The sequence below is a fragment of the Fusarium proliferatum genome, assembly GCF_900067095.1.
Source record: "Fusarium proliferatum ET1 genome assembly, contig: FPRO_scaffold004, whole genome shotgun sequence".
NCBI classification, from domain to species: domain Eukaryota; kingdom Fungi; phylum Ascomycota; class Sordariomycetes; order Hypocreales; family Nectriaceae; genus Fusarium; species Fusarium proliferatum.
Genome location: NW_022194793.1, coordinates 200,969 through 221,660, shown reverse-complemented (window position 1 = coordinate 221,660; position 20,692 = coordinate 200,969). Strand labels below are relative to the sequence as shown.

At 48.9% G+C, this 20,692-nt stretch overlaps 8 protein-coding genes across 8 annotated transcripts; 5 read left to right on the top strand and 3 right to left on the bottom strand.

The window, feature by feature from the left end:
• Positions 1 to 847: 847 nt before the first annotated feature.
• On the top strand, positions 848 to 1,888 carry FPRO_04272 (uncharacterized protein; the record flags this gene model as incomplete). Its single annotated transcript, XM_031229764.1, has 1 exon — positions 848 to 1,888. The coding sequence occupies one exon, from the start codon at positions 848 to 850 to the stop codon at positions 1,886 to 1,888; it is 1,041 nt and encodes a 346-aa protein (XP_031079968.1).
• A 363-nt stretch (positions 1,889 to 2,251) lies between these two features.
• Positions 2,252 to 3,927, bottom strand: FPRO_04271 (uncharacterized protein; the record flags this gene model as incomplete). The annotated part of the gene is made up of 3 exons (XM_031229763.1): positions 2,252 to 2,296; positions 2,346 to 2,931; positions 3,113 to 3,927. The coding sequence occupies 3 exons, from the start codon at positions 3,925 to 3,927 to the stop codon at positions 2,252 to 2,254; spliced, it is 1,446 nt and encodes a 481-aa protein (XP_031079967.1).
• A 986-nt stretch (positions 3,928 to 4,913) lies between these two features.
• FPRO_04270 (uncharacterized protein) lies at positions 4,914 to 5,616 on the top strand (the record flags this gene model as incomplete). Its single annotated transcript, XM_031229762.1, has 3 exons — positions 4,914 to 5,222; positions 5,276 to 5,290; positions 5,338 to 5,616. The coding sequence occupies 3 exons, from the start codon at positions 4,914 to 4,916 to the stop codon at positions 5,614 to 5,616; spliced, it is 603 nt and encodes a 200-aa protein (XP_031079966.1).
• A 383-nt stretch (positions 5,617 to 5,999) lies between these two features.
• FPRO_04269 (uncharacterized protein) lies at positions 6,000 to 7,905 on the bottom strand (the record flags this gene model as incomplete). Its single annotated transcript, XM_031229760.1, has 6 exons — positions 6,000 to 6,708; positions 6,762 to 6,953; positions 7,007 to 7,403; positions 7,455 to 7,557; positions 7,609 to 7,690; positions 7,769 to 7,905. 6 exons carry the CDS (start codon positions 7,903 to 7,905, stop codon positions 6,000 to 6,002), a joined length of 1,620 nt encoding a protein of 539 aa, XP_031079965.1.
• Positions 7,906 to 9,819: 1,914 nt separating this feature from the next.
• FPRO_04268 (uncharacterized protein) lies at positions 9,820 to 11,613 on the top strand (the record flags this gene model as incomplete). Its single annotated transcript, XM_031229759.1, has 2 exons — positions 9,820 to 10,015; positions 10,208 to 11,613. The coding sequence occupies 2 exons, from the start codon at positions 9,820 to 9,822 to the stop codon at positions 11,611 to 11,613; spliced, it is 1,602 nt and encodes a 533-aa protein (XP_031079964.1).
• Positions 11,614 to 12,486: 873 nt separating this feature from the next.
• On the top strand, positions 12,487 to 13,898 carry FPRO_04267 (uncharacterized protein; the record flags this gene model as incomplete). Its single annotated transcript, XM_031229758.1, has 3 exons — positions 12,487 to 12,880; positions 12,939 to 13,108; positions 13,161 to 13,898. 3 exons carry the CDS (start codon positions 12,487 to 12,489, stop codon positions 13,896 to 13,898), a joined length of 1,302 nt encoding a protein of 433 aa, XP_031079963.1.
• Positions 13,899 to 14,628: 730 nt separating this feature from the next.
• Positions 14,629 to 15,536, top strand: FPRO_04266 (uncharacterized protein; the record flags this gene model as incomplete). The annotated part of the gene is made up of 3 exons (XM_031229757.1): positions 14,629 to 14,691; positions 14,749 to 15,194; positions 15,248 to 15,536. 3 exons carry the CDS (start codon positions 14,629 to 14,631, stop codon positions 15,534 to 15,536), a joined length of 798 nt encoding a protein of 265 aa, XP_031079962.1.
• Positions 15,537 to 15,966: 430 nt separating this feature from the next.
• FPRO_04265 (uncharacterized protein) lies at positions 15,967 to 20,424 on the bottom strand (the record flags this gene model as incomplete). The annotated part of the gene is made up of 3 exons (XM_031229756.1): positions 15,967 to 17,057; positions 17,104 to 20,301; positions 20,355 to 20,424. 3 exons carry the CDS (start codon positions 20,422 to 20,424, stop codon positions 15,967 to 15,969), a joined length of 4,359 nt encoding a protein of 1,452 aa, XP_031079961.1.
• Between the last annotated feature and the right edge of the window lie 268 nt (positions 20,425 to 20,692).

Below are 20,692 nucleotides of genomic sequence, written 5' to 3'. Positions count from 1 at the left end.
GAGACAGTGGGAAAAAGCTCTCGAGTGTGAAATGCGAGTGATAGAGGAGGCTTTCGAGTGGAGGGCGGGCTGCGGGTGAAGGAAAAGTGGCCGGCGAACCGGGTGTTGTGGATTTACACATCTTTTAGCCACAGTAGAAGCTTTTTATGGAGACAGCGTGGCTGGTGCTAAAGCGAAAAAAGAAGCAGAAAAAAAACTTGCACTGATGATGATCTAAAGTAGTTCTTATCACGATAAGTGTTAAGTTGTTAGATCTGATAATTCTTATTCTTGTCATTGTGCTATTAAGGCATCATTTATGATTCAGTTCTTGCACAGTTGTATGCATATTCTCTTTTGTTGATCACCACTATTCCCGTGCGAAAGATCTGCCCTTGTTACGGAGTTTTATGTACCGTTGCTGTTCACGGTTTAGCTGGACCCTGAAAATTGTAAATCGGAGCCTCCCGTCCGCTACGGAAACGAGAGAAGTTGTGGCTGGTGATGACGCCTGGTACCAGTCAGGACACTCACTGTGGGATGGATATAATTACAGGGTACTACCTAAGCGAGGGGCTTTACAAAACCTGCCCTTGTTCTCAGTGAAGCCTGGTCGAGATCAGATCTGCCCCTCTATCGATTAGAGACGTCTTTTTATTGCTTCCATTTCTTGACATGACTGAGCCAACATTTATGACAATTCGAAATATAGTTTTAATAATAATTATACTGTTTATATATTCCCCTGTATTTCTGTTCAAATCTGACAATAAAGTTGACAACGTCCATCCAGCTTAGGCAGTGACATCAACACCATCATCTCGATACCCCCACCTTTAAACTTCCCATCTTCAACCTCACATACAAAATGGCCTTCAAAGACAAATCCTCCTACATCGCCCTCGGCTGCGAAGGCTCCGCCAACAAACTCGGAATTGGCGTCATTCTTCACACTCCCACCGAGACAAAAATCCTCTCCAACCTGCGCGACACCTTCGTATCTCCTCCAGGAACAGGCTTCCTCCCCAAAGACACAGCAGCCCACCACCGCGCCCACTTCGTCCGTCTCGCACGCGAAGCCCTCGCCGAAGCGAAAACCACACCCAAAGATGTCGATTGTATCTGCTACACGAAAGGCCCGGGTATGGGCGCCCCGCTGAATTCCGTCGCTGTTGCGGCTAGAGCATTGAGTTTACTCTGGGATAGACCCCTTGTGGGAGTGAATCATTGCGTGGGACATATCGAGATGGGGAGATATATCACTGGTGCTGATAACCCGGTTGTGCTATACGTTTCGGGTGGTAATTCGCAGGTTATTGCGTATGCCGAGCAGCGATACAGGATATTTGGCGAAACACTTGATATAGCAGTTGGAAACTGTCTCGATCGATTCGCTCGCACGTTGGAAATCAGCAACGATCCCGCGCCAGGTTACAATATCGAACAGCTCGCCAAGAAGGGAAGCAAACTCCTCGATATTCCCTACGCAGTCAAGGGCATGGACTGTTCGTTCTCTGGAATTCTAGCCTCAGCGGATGCACTCGCTGCACAGATGAAGGCTGGCGCAGACTTCACACCAGAGGATTTATGTTTCTCACTGCAAGAGACAGTATTCGCAATGTTAGTTGAGATCACAGAGCGGGCTATGGCGCATGTTGGGTCATCCCAGGTCCTCATCGTGGGAGGTGTGGGCTGTAATGAGAGGTTGCAGGAGATGATGGGACATATGGCAAGGGAGCGAGGAGGATCAGTTTATGCTACCGATGAGAGATTCTGCATTGATAACGGAATCATGATAGCGCATGCTGGTTTGTTGGCGTATGAGACAGGGTTCAGGACATCATTGGAAGAGAGTACATGTACACAGAGATTCAGAACCGATGAGGTCTTTATCAAATGGAGAGACTGAACTCTTCGGTAAATAATTAGAAAGAACAAGATCACAAGAAGTTGTCATGGTTAAATATGTTTATATGTATTTGCTGAAGCTAATCCATGAGCTTTCGCATCAGCTTCATCATGGCACCAAGAATCCCTGACATCCCTCGTTATTCTCAGCTCATGTCGCCATCCCTATGTAACTCATCGCCACTGCTCATCCACCAAAACTAAGAATACTAGACAGCTAATCCTTGTTTATCTCCCAGACCTCTAATACATAGCAAGCATTCAACATCACATCGTAGCTCGAGCCCGCATGTCTGAAAGCAGGCCCAAGGCATAAGGGGGTCTGACTCATGACCCAATCATTATGTTCGTCCATCGTGTCTTATCAATCATCTGAGGATGTGGGCTTGTAGACGATTGTTGTGACATACTGCATCAAGTAAGCATCATCCTTTTGGCACTTGGTATAGCAGACGTACCTTATTTCTGTACCGAGTTGTGGCTGAAACAGCAAGAATGTTATTCTTGATGCTGCTGGTGGCAAGATGATTCAGGATCGTATGGTTTGGCATGTTGAGCACACTGTTGTCGTCTTTCATAAGGGTCGCCGCATTCAAGATAGGCTTGCTCAGGAAACCCGGTAGCGCAGGAGGATTTGGTAGCCTTTCAATGGCATTCACGGCATACTGGTACGCTTGCGAATCCTCAGCTTGGTCAAAGTCCACGAGGTACTGTGGAATTTGGCTTCGGTACGATTCAGGAGGTGGCACAGGCTTGCCCTTTGGCTGGGGCGGCGGTTTCGAGGCTTTCTCCTGAGTTTGTGAGACTGTCTGAGCAGCGGGAGCAACTTGAACCTCGCCTTGAGGGCCAGCAGGAGGTGCAGGAACTTGCTTCTTGTGAGCATCGTCGGGGCTCACTTCGATATAGTTGACAAGGTTGTTGCCAAAGTCGACGGTGGTTGGCAGATCAGGAGATGTCTGCATGATACCGTCCACCAGGAAGCGGACATGGTGTGTACCTGGAAGAACATAGACTGTTGTCGAGAAACAACCAGGACGACCCTCGCTAGATAGGTTATATGTCAGCAACTATATCTCGACTCCATATGGGCCAAATCCTTGTCGCAGGCCGGACGAATCGTGTGCGACAGTCATCTGAGACCACAAAGCAGCCACGGAAACACAGACGACGTAGTGATCGACCCGTGTCTCAGAGCAGAAAGGATAGATAACTTCATGGCACTTACATGGGATGCAATCGTTGCTTGCGATTCCATTGAAAGATGGTACCTGTCACATAAACCTTGTCACCTCCGCTCAGCCACTCCAGCTTGGTCTGAACGACAGGTCTCGTCTTATCAACCCGCAGCTCCTCGCCATCCTCTTCATCAACTGTAGTAGCACTGAGGGCGGAACTCTTGCGAGTGATTGTGTCCGAGTCAATAGGCTCAATATCAGGTATCGACAGATCTGACTCTGGCGCCAAGATAGGTGATCCAGGGGTATGAACCTCCTCATCGATAGGGAGGGGTAAGCGCGGGGGCCTAGTCAGGTACATGTCTGTGATGCTGCTATTGGGAATAAGAGCTGTGTCATTTACGTGAGCGGATTGGTGTGATCGAAGAGAAGATGACTCCATAGGCACATCGACAGGCTTGGTAGGTTCGTCGCGGTACTGAGGTTTAGACTCGGCGGGTTTGCTCTCGGCAGGCTTAGGCTCAGGAGTTCCAGCTGCATGCTTCTCAGCAATGCCCTTAGCATCCGAGGAAGAAGCAGTCTTGTGAACAGCGGCGAAGTTGCTATGAGGAGAGCCGCTCAGAGACGAGACAGCGGTAGGAGGCAAGCTCTTGGGTCGGTTGATGACGGTTGAGCCTTGGGCTTGCGCCATAGAAGGCTCCGGAGGCGCGGCAGAGCGATGCGCGTGACCGGTGATGATATTGCGGGCATCTTTTCGGAGATGATGTCGGGGAGATTCATGGCCATGATGATGACCGTGGGCCGAGCCAGGAGCCGAGGTCGTCGGCGTGGTCGGTTTGGAGGACGAAGACGGGTTGTTACCCATGTTTACTACCTCCTACTCCCTTCCGAGGGATGTGCTCTGCGACTTGAGGGTGTGATCTTGGTGATGATGGCGCTCGCGTTGGGGGGTAAGGTCGGATTATCGGTATCTTATCGGGAATATGACAAACGGCATGTCAAACTCGATGATGCAGATCTCGTCGAATACGTCGATTGTTGGAAAGGATTATACGTGCGCTTTCAGCGCCAATTGAACGTCAAGGTCAGAAGAGGGAGGACGAGCGAGAAACGGCCTGAGGCGGCACGGCAGGGTTTGGTGCGAAATCCGGGGTCCTTGTGTAGCGTGATGATGATTCAGATGCAATATTTTTGGTGTCGCTGATGAAATCGACGCTTTTGTTAGTTTTGTATGTTTGTGTCCAAAATATCGTCGCCCTAGATGCGTTCACTGGGAAAGGGTTGTTGTTTTTGGTTTTGGTCGTTTCGTTGAGTTTGTTCGTCGTTGGTCGCGGGGGTGGAGATGGATGGGCCTGAGAGATTGATCGATGATGGAAATGGATGAAGGGAACCTAAGAGAACGGGTGGGATGTTGAATCGTGGTGGGGAGGCTGATAGGTGACGGTCTTTAGGTACTCCTGTTCAGGGCATTTAAAGGCCTATTGTTCAAGTCACTAGCTGGCCGTCACTAACACCAACAGACAAGCTAGATATGAGGTATCCACCGAGAGCTGTTCCAGCAAGCCAACCACCCAATGGATTGCATCTCGATAAGGCTTGAGCTTCCTATACCTCCACAATCTACAACAGCTCAAGGGAGCTCTGAATTGTAACATGCCTTGACTTACTACAGTCCATTCATTAATTAACTCGAAAATCTCCCAGGAGTATTCTCATCTAAGCACGTTACTATACTGAGCTCCCTTGTTTGAACCCCTATCACTCTTCCATATCTGTAGTGATGTAATCCTCCCTCCCTTATAGACAACCTCACCCAACTCACCATCAACACCACAACCTCTTCTACCCAAAATGTCCGAGTCATCACCCCCAACTTCCACAATCGTGGCAGCAACATCAGAGCAGGCCTCACCCACAGTATCCCCATTCATACTCGCATTCGACATCGTTGTCGCTGTCTTCAGCTTCCTCTTCTCCTTCAACTGGTCAGGCTTCTTCTCACGGCTTTTCACTATAATCAGCTTTCCTTTCCGCCTAATTCTCATACCGTTGTCTTTCTTGCTCAACATCCTTCTCGTCGTGTTTGCACCGGCTATTTATCTCGTTTCTTACACACTTGCTGGCGTACGCTCTGTATGGGCGTTTCTGGCTAGCTTAGAGGTATGTGGTCACATCAATTTGAGTTGGGTTGAGATTAAGCTAACATTCTATAGCCGCTATATACTTTTGTAAGGCCATCACTCATGTGAAAGAATCTCAGTCTAACAACTCCTAGTTTGGTGCTGCAGCTGGCGTCGGCATCTTGGCTGGCATCGGCTTGGCCATATTCTCATCCATCATCACGTCCTACCTAGGAATGCAGAGCGAGGATATTGACTCAGGCGGGTCAACTTCTAAGGGCAGTTTTCTTGAGACCAGCAGTCGACGAGATTCGCAATCTTCAGGCACTGAGCTCGACTGGCAGTGGCTTGACTCCTCCAGTCAAAGGCGCCGACCAGGTGGCTTACTATCGCAAACCATTCACGAGGAGGACGATGATGATTCAGAGTATTGATCATGTATAAGTACTATAGTACATCAAAGCTCAGCTGAAAACTTCTACGCTATGGATAATCCCATAATATATGTGCTTAGACGAGAGGATCAACCTGCTAGAATCCTCTGATACCATGCGCCGCTCATGTAATAATGCTAGACTAGACACTCAGCCTTTCCAAGGATATTCATCTTCTTCTTCCTTACTTGTTTACTTGGGTCGTATCAATCCGTTGCGCCATGTCCTGCTATGCCCGAATCGACATGTGATTAATTTCGGTTGTTCGCCTTCAAACGCCTGTACTATACACCTCCTAGTCTCGTCCCTCCTCGACGTGGTAATGGATCCTTGCTCACTTTGTGGCCTGTGTACACGTGAGGCGGTATCGCTGACGCTGGATCCTATCTCCGGTATGCATCACGCTCTGGCCTATCACGCTCTGGCCTATCACGCTCTGGCCTGTCTCGATCTCTTGACCGATCATGCCTGGGTGACCTACTGCGGCTGATGGTGCCACGGTCTCTGTCGTAACGTCGGTCTTCTCTGCTGTTGCGTCGCCGACGGTCATCTCTGGGTGGTGGAGGAGGGCGGTCGTCCCTCCGTCGGCCTGGATCATCCCGGTTATAGGCGGGTATGTACGTGTCGACATCTGGGGCTCTTGGCCCAGGTGCTCCTCTCCCACGAGGGGGTCCTCGTTCACGATAGTCCACGTCGTCGTTCGGAGGCGGTCGTGGCGGTAACCCAGCGCCTCGATCTCGTTGCCAAGCTGGACGCCTTTCATCTGGTCCGTTGCGATATCTGGCCCCGTTCACACCATTCCGGCCATTTCCGTAAGGCTCATTGCTGTTGAAGCCCGCTGTGGCGCCCTTCGCATCTGGGCCAATACCTACAGTCCCACCCTTTGGGGCAGGGGGCAAGGCAGCCTTGCGGTCGTGGAACTTTCTTCTATCTAACTCGTGGCTTTCTTCGTAAACAGGGATCTCGTGGGGCTCTAACGGCAGAGGCGCCATCTTGAACCATGGGTGTTGTAGGGCGTCCACTGCGTTGATTCGTGTCCGCCAGTCCAGTTTAAGAAGTTCTTTCAATAGTGAGACTGCACCCGAGCCGTACCTAAAAAACGGGATTAGTGACTGGACCTTGAAGATTGTTCTATGCAGACTTACTCTCTGAATCTGTTCTGGAGGTTGCCAGTTCGTGGCCGAGGGGATAGATGATCAGCACCAGGCAACTGCTTCCACCCAGGCATATTGTCTTCAGTAGGAGATCCCATCAAGTCCCAGATCATGTCCAGCTGATGTGCGTCACTTTCGCCAGCCAAAATGGGCTTTCCGAAGAGCATCTCGCCCAGGACACAGCTACATTGATTGTTAGAACCAAGAAGAATCGGGAATTCCAGAACCACGCTTACCCTACTCCCCAAACGTCAATAGCGGGGGTGTATTGCCGCAATTGTAGTAGAAGCTCGGGTGGTCGGTACCATCGAGTTACTACCAGACCAGTATAATCTCGCCTTCCTGGGCCGTAAGCTTGGCCAGCCTTGGGAACATCTCCTTCGTAGTGTCGGGCGAGACCGAAATCGGCAATCTGAAGGATACCTTGGTTGTTGATGAGCAGGTTGGCAGCTTTCATGTCTCGGTGCAGAATGCGGCTGTCGTGAAGATATCGCAGGCCTTCGAGCAGTTGCAGCATGTAGCACTTGATTTGGGGCTCCTTGAAATGGACCGAGGGGTTATCGAGAAGACCGGAAAGATCGTGATCCATATAGGGAGTGGCCATGTATACGATGGGCTTTTTGCGCTTATCGGCTGAAGGGGATGGTCAGTTGGATCAACCAAGGAACAGCCGTGTTTACTCACTCTGTCTGGTTGGGTGCTCGATGGCCATGTCCTCGAGTCTCAGGATGTTCTTGTGCGACAAGAGCTTGAGAAGCTTAATCTCGCGAAGGGCGGTAATGGGAAACTTATGATCATCGTCAGTGCAGTTCTTGGGCGGGGTGGTGCATCGACATACGCCATCCTTTTCATGATGCATGATGATTTTTTTCAAGGCGACAAGGGTGCCGGTCTTGCGCAAGCGGGCACGGTGAACCTCACTGAACTTCCATTAGTATATGCGATTGTTGTTCGGTCGCGATGATCGACGATATATGCGCCGACCAAGGGGTTCGTACCCAAAGGTTCCCTCTCCCAGTTTGCCTAGCAATTCATAGTCGGAAATACGGGAGCATCCCTTGAAACTTGATTTTGGCCTCAAGTGGTTGAGCGCAAAGGTTCGAGGCGAAGTGCCATCAGGCGTCGAGTCTGACATTTTATCTGTGGTGTTGGTTGTTGGAAGAGTTGAGTTGACGATGCGCGCGTCGAAAGAGTGAGTGAGGCTGGGAGGCTTCTCACAAGATTCGCATCGCCTCTTAATCGTGAATCATCGGGAAAAGTGTGAATAAGGATTGGCGCTTTGGGGTTGATGCCTAAGGAGGAGTCGAAGAGTCGGCGCTGGTATTTTAAAAAGGAGAGTGAGCGGGGTTTTCTATTATAGATGTTTTTGTTGGTTGATTGTCCTTGATTGTCAATGTCCTTTGAATAAGGCCAAGACGAGAGTTGAGAGACGCACGAAGGCGGTCAGGCCTAGAGTTTGGCAGAATGCACAGAAGAGGCTTAGCGGCAAGAGAAGGGATGGGTGTTCCAGGGGTACGTACCTGAAGACCCTTGCGTTTGCGTTTGTTGGATCCATTTTATCATCTGGGCTTATGATCGTCATTGTTGAGATTCTCTCACTTTTCTGGCGATTGTCTTGCAGCGAAAAAATGATTGTGATCTTAGAGCATACGTCATACTTGGTCTGTATATTGAATTGACCAATACACCCCGGACCCCATTATATAATCAAACTGAAGCCATGGCTGTATTTGACCTTGAAGATCCGTTTACCTGATATTAATGGCTGAAGCATGTTGCTGATGTTTGGGCATGTGAAAGCTTGCTGCCTATGCTAACATAAACAGCATGGATATCACGGAAAGTTTCGTCTAACCATAACTATTGGCAGTCCGGGCCTCTATCAAGATCTTGGGAGTATCATTAATTTATTAAAGTTAGTATCCTTGATTGCATTCGTTGTGAACCCGACGTATTGATTAAGTCCCTGTTATTGTAGGGGCCCGTAATCGGAGGTCGCTCTCCATTGTATCCGCTAGGTGGTGCTGTGAAGCATCAAAATAGAAGGGAATCCACATTGTTCTAGCCTTTGCCAATAGAAGATGTGTCGAAAAATGCAGCCCAACCCACGGACGTTCAGTAAGTAGGTAAGGAAAGTAAATGGCCAGTGCCAGTAATTATTATTCATTCTCCCCGCGTCTTGGAGATGTTGATATCTGGGGTAATAGATGGGATATCTGGATTGTTAATGAGGTCACTTATGAGTTTAGTTTAAGATATAATGGATATGCTCAATGAATATCAATCTGCTCTGCCTCGATTAATCTAGTCTCTCTCTTCACCGCGAAAATATCCTCTTGATCACCTGCCACTTGTTACTGATCATCAACACCAGACCAGAGATACCACATCCCATTTTTCTCATTAACCAATTCAGTAATCAAAACGCTTAGGACAACCAAGCAGTGCAACTCCAGGCCTTGATTTGACACCAATAGATTTCCTCTTTAATACTTAGTCTCCGTGGCTATCGCATACACCAAACATCATCGCCTCTTACTCGCCAGTCCCCGCGAGATATCGAGTTTCTGTTACCCCTTCATAACCTCGATAGGATCCACTTGATGGCTTCTTTGTCCACAAGGTTTAGTTTACCTGCCTACCCTCGGGGGCCAAAAAAACAGCGAACCTTACTGTAGGGTGTCAGAATAAACTTAGCAAAGGTCATCCTAAGCTTAGTAAATATACCCTAAACTTAATAAGATATCCTAAATTTATACTAAATTACCTAAGTATTTTTGTCGTTTAGGATTGAGGTCCTGTGTTTTCTTTGCTCCCCTAGCCTACCTACGTACCTACCTACCTTATTTATTAACGTTGCGCGTGCCGTAGATAAATTTTCACTTCTCCTCATCTTGATCGTGATTTATTCTTCTTCTTCATCTCTGTTAAAAGAATTGTTCTGTTACAAGTGCAATCGTTGATGCGTTGACTGAGTCGCTATCTTATCCTCACATCAGCTCTTATCTATCAGCTCAATCACTCCCATACATCTCTCAACACCTTCAAAATGAGCGAGACTGGTTCTCGTGGCTCTCCTGCCTTGAAGGCGCCCGAGACCAATTACCCCGAGTCTCGGGTCCTTATCATTGGCACAGGAGGAACGATTTGTATGCAGCAAGGCCCTGATGGTCTTCAGCCAACAGACAACTTCTTGGAGAATGCTATGGCTCCTCGCCCCTCGTTCAATGACTTCTCGAACCCAGGTATGAAACAAATACGACTTTTGAGATACGGGCATAGGGGGCTCATTGTTTAAGCCTTTGTATGAAAAGTTAAAAGCTCGATGGCCTCATAAGGCTGACGGCAAGGAAAAAGAAAAAAAAGAAGAAGAAAAAAAAAGGGGGGGGGGATGAGACAATTATTACTCTAGATGACCCTTACTGACGGACATCCAGATACACTCCCAGCAGTTCGTGATGGAGAAAAGATCCAGATTGATAGTCTTCGCACACCTGCTACAGCATACAATCGCCATGTCCGCTATGGTATCATCGAGTTCAGCCCACTGCTAGACTCTAGTTCCATCTCCGCCCATGATTGGGATGCCATGGCCTCATGTGTTCAAGAAAACTATCATCTTTTTGACGGTTTTGTCATTCTGCACGGAACAGACTCTCTGGCTTACACGGCCTCTGCGCTCTCCTTTATGATGGAGAACCTAGGCAAGCCCGTAATCCTTACTGGCTCTCAGGCGCCCATCTTTGCACTTCAATCCGACGGTGTTGACAACCTATTGGGATCACTCATCATCGCCGGAACATTCACCATTCCTGAAGTCTGCCTGTTCTTTCATCACCGCCTTTACCGTGGAAACCGCAGCGCAAAGGTCTCAGCAACGGAATTCGAGGCTTTTGCCAGTCCCAATTGCGAACCCATCGCCAAGGTCAATGGCCTCGGCATCAGCGTTAATTGGCCCCTTGTCCTACGGCCAACCTCGATTGCCAAGTTTCATGTTACAAAGGGTCTTGACACTACTCATGTTGCCTGTTTACGCGTATTTCCGGGCATCAAGCCTGAGATGATCGATGCCGTGCTTCACTTGCCCGATATCCGTGGTCTTATTCTTGAGACATTTGGCATGGGCAACATTCCTGGCGGTGCTGAGGGTCGTCTTACGCAGATTATCAAGGCGGCTGTTGAGCGCGGTATTGTCGTTGTCAATGTTAGCCAATGTGTTAATGGCTTTGTATCTCCAGTTTATGCTCCAGGCACTGTCCTCGGCCGAGCTGGTGTCATCTTTGGGCTCGACCTAACAGCTGAGGCGGCGCTCACCAAAGTCTCCTACCTACTCGCCCAGCCAAACCTCTCGGTCAAGGAAATTCAGGAGAAGCTCTCCCGGTCGCTGCGTGGTGAGATGACAGAGATCGCCCACCAAAGCTTCTCTCACCCCTCTGGCTCACTCGACTTTGCCGCATCCCATCTTACGCCAAGCGAGACTGCATTCTCGGCACTCGGATACGCGATTGAGAATGGCGAATCGGGGCTCGTCAAGGAACTGCTGCAGGGTGAAGGTGCCCAACTGCTCAAGCAGTCAGACTACGCAGGAAACACAGCGGTGCATCTCGCCGCGGTGGCCGGTAGAACCGAGATCCTCCTTGAGCTGCTACAGCGGGGCGCCAGCGTCCACGAGCGTAACAAGGCCAATCACTCGCCTCTGTTTGTCGCTGTCAAATCAGGCCAGGAGCCTTGTGCACAATTGCTGCGCATCGCTGGTGCCCATCTGGCGGTGGAGGAGAGGGATTCTATGCCTGGTTACGTGACACCCAAGTACAACAGTCACATTGGAGGACATGGTTTCTAATCAATGAGAGATCGCATCACGTTGTTTTATTTTTGAGTTAGTGTTTTGTTATGGGGTTAGGTGAACTTTTGAAGCGAACCAGGATACGGAAAATGGATGATGGATGTGAGCGACGTTCTGCTATCAATTGCTGTTCTTATACGAGGGAGTATGATCAAGGCGCTTCGGGATATAGAAAATAAGATGAGGTCTTGAATTACGAGAACAATTTCTGATACAATTAGAGTTCAATTGGGACGGCAATGGCTGTTCTTAGAGAGACAGTGGTTTGCGGAGGTGGCTTGCTTTGACGTAGGGATCTAATTCTCCGATGTAACAACAAATACTGCCGAAGACTATATAAAAGGACCAAAAAACATACTATTTACTATATGTCCGTACGATAATAGTCTCAAGTTTTGAAGGACTAATGCAACAGTATAGTCGTCTGAATGTTTCGCCTTGGACCCATGAACTGACGTTTGAGTTCCTATGACTAACAGGTACGACACGCTATAGGTCGAGCAACCAATTCCTACACAAAGAGGTAATGCTCAGCAGAGACAACCCCAATTGAGCATCATGCGGTTGTGGACTAGGCATTAGACGAGTTCAGACGTCTCCGCGGGAATCCTATAAAGAGAGCGCGTCCAGTCCGTGGCAATGGCATGAGTTGGTTTAGTTTGTAGGGAAGAAAAACATGACGACGAGTCGTGGGTCGAAAATTGGCATTGGCCGAGGTGCCGATTCCGCGACGTCACGTTGTCTCTTGACTTTGGTCAATTAATTACTAGTACCTTCACTCTATTTAAGTAAACGTGACTTTTCTCTCTATTCAATGGCTTACACTGGTTGTCAAGACATTTTTGGCTTGTTTGCTCAGTTGATCTCACTATGAGTTCCATACCAACACCCTCAGATCATCTACCAGACCTAGACTCTAGCGAGGTCACTTACCCAGGTTCCGACATAGCAGCTCCCGCGGCACCAACGGATTCAGAAGAACTTAAGCACGACAAATACCGAGAGAATCGAAGAGGATGGCGCCGAATTGTTGTCAACTTCACTCCCTCGTGGTTCACAGTGACGATGGGCACTGGAATCACGTCTGTTCTACTCCATAACCTGCCCTACCACGGCCGATGGCTATTCTACGTCTCTTGTATAATATTTTGTCTCAACATAGTGTTATTCACTCTGTTTAGCTGTATATCTATTATCAGATATACGTATTTCAAAGGGATATGGTATTCAACGTTACGGCATCCGGCACAGGCTGTATTTCTGGGTATGCATTCGTCATGATGTGATCGATTGTTCTCAATCGAAGCTGACAATTGACCAAGGGACCATACCAGTTGGTTTCGCTACCATTATCAACATGATAGTCTTTGTGTGTGTTCCAGCCTGGGGTGATTGGGCTGCCAATTTTGCATGGGCTCTTTGGTGGATAGATGTTGTCATGGCCACTGCGTGCAGTCTTTACATACCGCATTGTATCATGCGAACAGAAGGTGTAAGTCAATCACTAATTCCAGTACTGATGTGTCAATACTCACGCTTAAGAGATCACACTTGATCAAGTAAACCCTTCCTGGCTCTTCCCCGTCATTGCCGATATCGTTGCCTCCACCTCTGGAGCCATCGTAGCAAACGTTCTCCCCAACGACCAACACGCCATATGGACCGTCATTACAAGCTACATCCTCTGGGGAACTAGCGTACCAATGGCGATCGTCATTCTCGCCATGTACTACCACCGTCTTATGATTCACGACATCCTTCCCGGCCAAGTTGCCGTAGCATCGTTCATCGCCATTGGCCCCCTTGGCATGGGCGCAGCAGCAATCCAACTCCTCGGCCAAGTCTCTCTCAAACTCTTTGCCAGAAATGACTTCATCCCCAAAGCTCCCATCGCGGGCCAGTTCTTCTACCTGACTGGCATTCTCACTGCTCTCATCTTATGGGGGTTCGCTGTTGTCTGGCTCTTCTTTGCTCTCGCCACAATCATCAGACGTCAAATCACCTTTAACCTCACTTGGTGGGCGTTTACCTTCCCCCTTGGAGTGTTCACAGTTGCGACCACGACACTTGCTCAGGAGCTCCCTTCCAAGTTCTTCAAAGTGCTGGGGACGATATTCTCTGTTGCCGAGTTCTTGTTGTGGGTTATGGTGGCGTGTGGGACGATCAGGGCGAGCCTGAACGGCCAGCTATTTCAACCTCCACCGCGAGAAGCGTGGGAGAACAAAGCAAAAGAAGTTGAGCAGACCGAAAAGATCGAACAGACCGAAGATTCACCAGTTTAGAAAGCTGAACATACACTGGCATAGTCATGACTATAGACTTGCATATTTTGGAGCGTTTAAAAGATCAAGCGCGGCATATCCTCATAGCATAATCATTGAATTCATCTTTTGTAATTAACTATTCATTTAGCTACTTGACTTATACTTGCCCGACTGATGAAATACCCTTGAAGTCAACGATATCTGATAACAACCCGGAGCGGGGCCGGGTCATATGGCAGGCCACCCGGCGAAGGCACCGGAAGACTCCACATTTCACCGATTACCGATCTCTTGCCAAGTCAATCAACTATTATCGCTATGTAACATGATGATTGATGTCAGAATTGGTTTCAACCTTGGTAATAAGACTGATAAGCTCAATTCAAAACGGCGCAGCTCCAGATCCAATAACGCCATTGGTCCAAGCTCATAGCTCCAGCTCCCATCACAGCCACTAAACCCCTAAAACAGCTCCAGCTTCAGCGTCTACCCCACTATAATCCCCTAAAACCTCAAGTCTCGAACCAATCTCAATTGATTCTCCACAGCAGCACCCCTCCGCCCCTTGCTCCATTCGCCTCCGTTCGCCTCCAGAGGCCAGATTGTCTTGTCACCCACTGCCCAACCTGTTTTCCCCCATATTCCATCATCTCCACCAGCTTCTTCTTCTCTTCTCCTCTTCATCTCCCTCCCCCAATCTTCTTCATCGGTGTCTTCTCTATAGGTTCTCCTTCATCTTCTCGTCGTCATGTTCTTCAAGGCTTCTTTGCTCGCCCTCGTGGCTGCTCAGGTCTTTGGCGCTGTTGCTCAGGTTCGTGTCGCGCGACAGCTTCATCTCCCCTCCTGCAATTGCTAACTTCCAATAAAGGACGCTCCTGAAGCCAATGCCGCTCCCAAGGCTCCTCTCAAGGCTGATATCAAGGCTACTTTCCCCGAAGCTGATATTCTCGGTGTCAAGCTCGTCAACGGTCGCCCTACCAAGGCTGTCATCGAGATCAACAACAAGGATGCCAATGCTATCAATGTCGCCTTCGTCGCTGGCTCTCTCAACACCATGAAGGAGCTTCCCGAGGACAGCCCCCGCTACGCCAGCATCGTGCGCAACTTGACCTCCGTCCAGTACAACATTGAGGTCCCTGCCGGCGAGAAGAAGGAGCTTCCTTTCTCTTTCGCCCAGGACATGCAGCCTCAGGAGGTTCGCGTTGAGCTCTCCGCTGTCGTCACTGATTCCACTGGCAACCTCCACCAGGTCTTGGTTCACAACGGTCCTGCTTCCATCGTCGAGGCTCCCACCAGCTTCCTTGACCCCCAGATGTATGCACTCCCTTTAAACGTCTCAACCAATCGCAAGCTAACAGTTTTTGCAGTATCTTCCTCTACCTCTTCCTCTCTGCTGCTTTCGCCGGTACCCTCTACTTCGTCTACAAGACATGGATCGAGGCTCTCTTCCCCCAGGCTAAGCGACCCCGTACCAACAAGAAGGCCAAGAAGACCATCGATGTTGCTGAGCCTCTCTCCGGCTCCGAGTCTACCCCCGTTGCCGTCGCTTCTGGAAAGGACTACGACGAGAGCTGGATCCCTGACCACCACATCAACCGCCCTGTCGCCCGTCGCGTCAAGTCTGGCGCCAGCGCCAAGGCCAAGCGAGTCGATTAAGGAAGTGAGATATCTTCTTTTCGACATGTTGCGCATGTGCGCACTGTATTTTGTGGCGAAACCATGTCTGAGTTTCAAGGGTCATGGCGTACATGCCTGGGTAGACTAGCGGTTGGGTATCATGAGAAACGATCTGACTCGTCACATGGCAATGGATCAAGGGACACCATGAGCCAAAAGCATCTGTTGTATATTATATGTATCAAAACGAGCATTGGGGAAATGGCATGCTTTTCCCACACATTGCCACGAGACGTGATCCATAGTCTCTGCACTTTATCCTTGGCATTGACGTTGCATTCATGATGAAACCCTGATCTAAACCACAAATGAGATACCATAGTTGCCAATCCTTGCGCCGCATATAGGGACTTGTCGTGAATGCTAACCCATGCGCCAAACCCATTACTCCATATCATGATCATGGTATCTAATCGTTCCTGTCCATTCTCTCTTCGGCTGCCTCTGCTGCTAAGTAGCCCATGACAGCCTTTTCCTGAAGTCTGATATCCTTTTCGGGCCCAGTGTCTTTGCGAGCAACATGCCCAAACAAACATTCCCATAAATCGTTCTCTTCAACGTTCTCACCAGCCGATTTATCCTTACTCATCAACCGTGACAGTGATGCTTGCTCAAATTCCAGAGTGTTGGCTGCCTCAATATTCGCGTCGAGAAGTTCGGGTGTCGACTCCTTTGACTTGCCCTTATTGACACGTCCCATATGCTCCATTCGCCGCTGGACCGAAAGATTGTAAATCGACTCCTCAACTGTCCCTGACACAAGGTAGAGCCATACAGTTGTTTCGTGCATTTGACCAATCCGGTCAACACGTGCAATTGCCTGAAGCTCGAGCGCAGTGTTGAGGAGAGGTTCACAGAGAAAGACATGGCTTGCATTGACAAGATTCAGGCCACTGGAATGCGCCCTGGCATGAAGAAGAAAACACTCGACGGACGCGTTCTCCTTAAACCGTTTGATGCCATCAGGGTCGTCAATAGAGGCATAGCCGATCCTAAATCTTGAAAACGCGTTACGCAAAATCCCCAGAAATCCTTTGTATTGCGAAAACACAATTGACTTTGCGCCGGGGTCAGACTCTCGTAGCCACATCAAATGTTTCACAAGCGTATCGACTTTCGTGGTGAATGAAGGCCCGTCCAGCTCGATTTTCTGTATCTCAGCCAGCTTGTCTGAGTTGAATTCGGAGTAGATCCCAGTTTTCTTTGGCGAATCGGTTTGTTTTTGCTCAGAGCTATTCTCCGTGCCATCTTGAGATTGGTTTGGGTCATCGCTATGCACTTTGAGTTGCTGAGGGTTGATAGTAATATCGTGCAAGTTGGATGACTTCAACTTTCTCTTACACACTGGGCAATTGTGGTGAGCTTTAAACCACAACATCATGCACTCCTTGCAAAATTGATGCCCGCAGACCGTGAGAACGCCAATAGTGAAATTGGTCTGACAGATGACGCACATTCGCGGCTCGTTCGACTTGTTTCCTGCTTCCTTGAGGTGAAGGACTGGAAAGTTAATTTGTGGACAAATAATAAGGGCTATATAACTCACGGTATCTATGTTTAGCTTCTGCTGCAGACAGCCTTTGCCGCATATTTTCCTCAGTCATCTTCATCCTCGTCATGAGTTCTTCAGTGGCAGGTTCCTCGTAAGGAAGGACACTGTCAGAGACTACTTGCAGTTGGCGATAATACTCCAGGCGGAGGTTCATGATGTTCTTGAACTTGTCGACCTCGGCCTCGAGAGCAGTAGTAAGTTTGCTCTGTGTGTTCAAAATTGATTGCGTTGCTTTGAGTTGTCGATCTGCAATTCTACCTTCTAGGACGCTTCGTGTGGTATCCCTTGCCAGCTTTGATGTTAAGCCTCGAAACTCGCTGATAGCTTTCCGCATCGAGGTTGATCGTGGCTTAATTTGATCTCGTAGTGCAAGAAGCTCAATAAGCTTTTCGGGAGCAGGCCCTTCTTCGTTGGCTGCGAGTCTCAGCGACGTTTGTGTTTCGTGCTTGATCAGTTCGTTAGTCTGTCCAGTCAAAGCATCCTGTCGATCAGCAATGATAGCTCGAAGAGCTTGAACATAAACCATGAGCTCATCTTGAATTTTGGCTGACTCGCCGTATTCATCTCCAGTTGTTTCGGCATCGTCTTCCTCATCAATCAAAGGCTTCAGAACCAGCCCGATTAGGTGTTCCCTCCATTCATCAATAACATTTGCTTGGTCGTTCAGTTCGTTGTACAATGCTTCTAGATCGTCGACAATGCGACTGCTCTCGATACCTCGTTCCTCATTAACTGTGAGCTCCGGAATCTCAACAAAGGATTGTTCGGATGCTTTCTGTGCCACCTTCGCCATAAGACGGCTTGCTTTGTGGTGAGGCTCTTGTAGAATTTCCCTTCGAATAGCCTTTGCTTCCTCATAGTGCTGGTCTTCCAACTTCTTAATACGTGAAAATTCCTCGGATTCGGGCTCAGTCATTTCTGGATTTTCGCGGATCTGGAAGTATGCATTCGCGCAAAAGAAGACGGCCCTGTGGTACATCTCTAATGCTCCACGAAGCCGTCTTCGACCTTCAAACAGTTGACCTTTCTCCTCAACTTCAGAATCATCATCGATGTCAGAGTCCTCGTGACTGGTGGGTCTAATTTTTGACACAGCCAAAGACTTGAGCTCATCACGGGCTTTGGAAACAAGTTTTCGAGCTTCGTCTCGTACTGATAACCATATTTCCAGTGCCTCCTTTACTCGGGGGCTGTTTTCGTATAGTTGACCTCGTGTCAGTTTACTGGATAGATAGGCTCTCTCATCTGATCGAATCGCGCTCTCGCTTTGTTCTAGCATCGCATCTAAAACCTCGTCAACGGTCCTCATTGGCCGATTTTTGCTGTTGCCGAGAGCTCGGCGGTTATAACCTGCAACTTCAGGATGCAGCGCAGTCTGCCTGAGTCGAACCAGCCAAGTTCTCATGTCTTCTTCGTGATCCTCAGGCTTCCAGTCATCCACAATTGGCGCTCCCTCGAGGCTGAGCCCACACGCTTCCGCCATTTCTCGGTAAAGGGACTGGTAGTGCTGTTCCTCAACGGCAGTAAAGGGCATACTGATGACAAAGCGTTTTTGGGATGGTAGAACCAACTCATCTCTAACCATTGATTTTGTGTGTCGAATAGCGATTCTGTTGAATAGGCGCTGGAAGACAGATTTGTGATGACGGATCAGATCTTGCCATATTTGATTCACAGAACAATAGGGCTCGTACTGGAGGAAAAGGAGCAAGCCCTGAAGATCCTCAACGTCATTCTTCACCGGAGTTCCAGTGATACCCCACGCATTTATTCGAGGAAGAATACGAGCCACTTTCGCGGCCTGGCTATAACCACTTTCGATCATCTGAGCTTCGTCAAGGCATATTCTCCACCACGAGATTTGCACGAGGGGGGACTTGGGCCGATCATAAACTCGTGCGTGCCGCCGTGAACGCTCTGGGGGTGCTGTCGCGAAGTGAAGCTCAGAGGACAGTACAGAGTATGTTGTGAGAATAATATCGTGGCCAGCAAGTTCATCTGTGACCTTTTGCTCGTCCGCTTCCGATATCCTTTTCCGACCCTCATAAACTTTGACACTTAAGCCCGGTGCATGACGAGCGATTTCGGATGCCCATTGATCTTTTAACGATGGGGGTGTCACAATGAGCGTGGCGCCACTCGGCGTCAGCTTGGCCTGGGACTCATATTCACTCTGAATCAGGGGTCGAGATCGCTGGTGAAGCAAGATCAAGCCAAGAACTTCCAATGTCTTACCAAGACCCATCTCTTCTGCCAGAATTCCGCCCTTGATGGAAGCCTCAGCTTGTTGGAATAGCGAAATATCTCTTGTCACCGCATGGAATAGTTCGCTCAAGTAGTACTCATTCCCGGCCACATCCGTCAGTTTCTTGAAGTCATACACGCTATCCTGATTCTCAGGTACGTGTGGGACGATGCGTCGCATATCTGCTGACCACTGCACTCCTTCACGTCGCAGTAACCACTGTAGTGTGCGCTTCTGGTATGGAAATAATCTCGATTCCAAAGCATCGACTTCAATAGTTTCAGGTGTTTTCTCGTCCTTTTGGGGCACAAAAGCCGCCTCGTAAAAGTCCATGGGAGACCATGTTGAAATTCTATAAGGTGTGCATGTTGAGATCGAGCCGCGTAGTAGCAAGTTAATGAATCGCTGACTGCTTCCACGATCTGAGGACGATCTGTATTGAGAGTGCGGCGATGGAGATTCATTCCAGTAGAAGTTTTGACAGAAAGTCATCTTAACCTGCCTTCCTTGCCACTCAAGTTCCAGGTCGAATGTGCTCCATAGCGCATTCGGCTGTGACGCTCGCTTGGAGGTGCTATCCAACGAACAAATCTTCATCTGGTCATCTTCTTCCGCTCGTCGTAGCCTGACAGTAACATCCAACGGTTCCGATAGGCAATCCTTCCGCGACTTCATGCGAAGTCGATTGTCCATAAAATAAATGCTCAAGTAGCGATCAACGCTCTTACAAACGACTGATTGACTTTTTGAAGGGGGCCCCATGCAAGGGCGAGAAATAGTTAATTCTTTCTTTGCGATAGGTATAGCATCCAAGGCTAATGAAGAGTCCGTCTTGCGACGCTTCGTAGGTGGCCCATTCTCATGGGACGATGATGGTTGATCTGAAGTTTCATTTTCAGAAATCATGAGACTGATAAGCCCTTCAACGAATGATGTTGGCACCAAATCTGAAGTCAAAGGTGTGAGCGCGAGTGAATAAAAATCCCGAAGGTTAACTCACCATCAAGTCCAACGTGTAAGTGAACCGCTTCGGCAGTAGAACGCCGGGAGCGGGCCTTGTAGCGGGCCATGGTTGATGTTATATGTTTTTTATCATTTACCACTGATGGTTGGTAGATGGAGATGCCCCAAACTTGAGGTCACGAAATATTATAGATGGCTCAGCATGAAATCGAGTATGTAGGAGGGAAGAAGGTAGGAGGAGCATGTAGGCATTTGAGGTGGGATATCAGCCTGGTCGGATATAAGTGGAGCACCATAGGATAAGCAGGGATCAGCGCCACAGCTGGGAGGAGCATCAGCCACAAAAGCAGTCTTGCTGACATAACGAAGACCCAT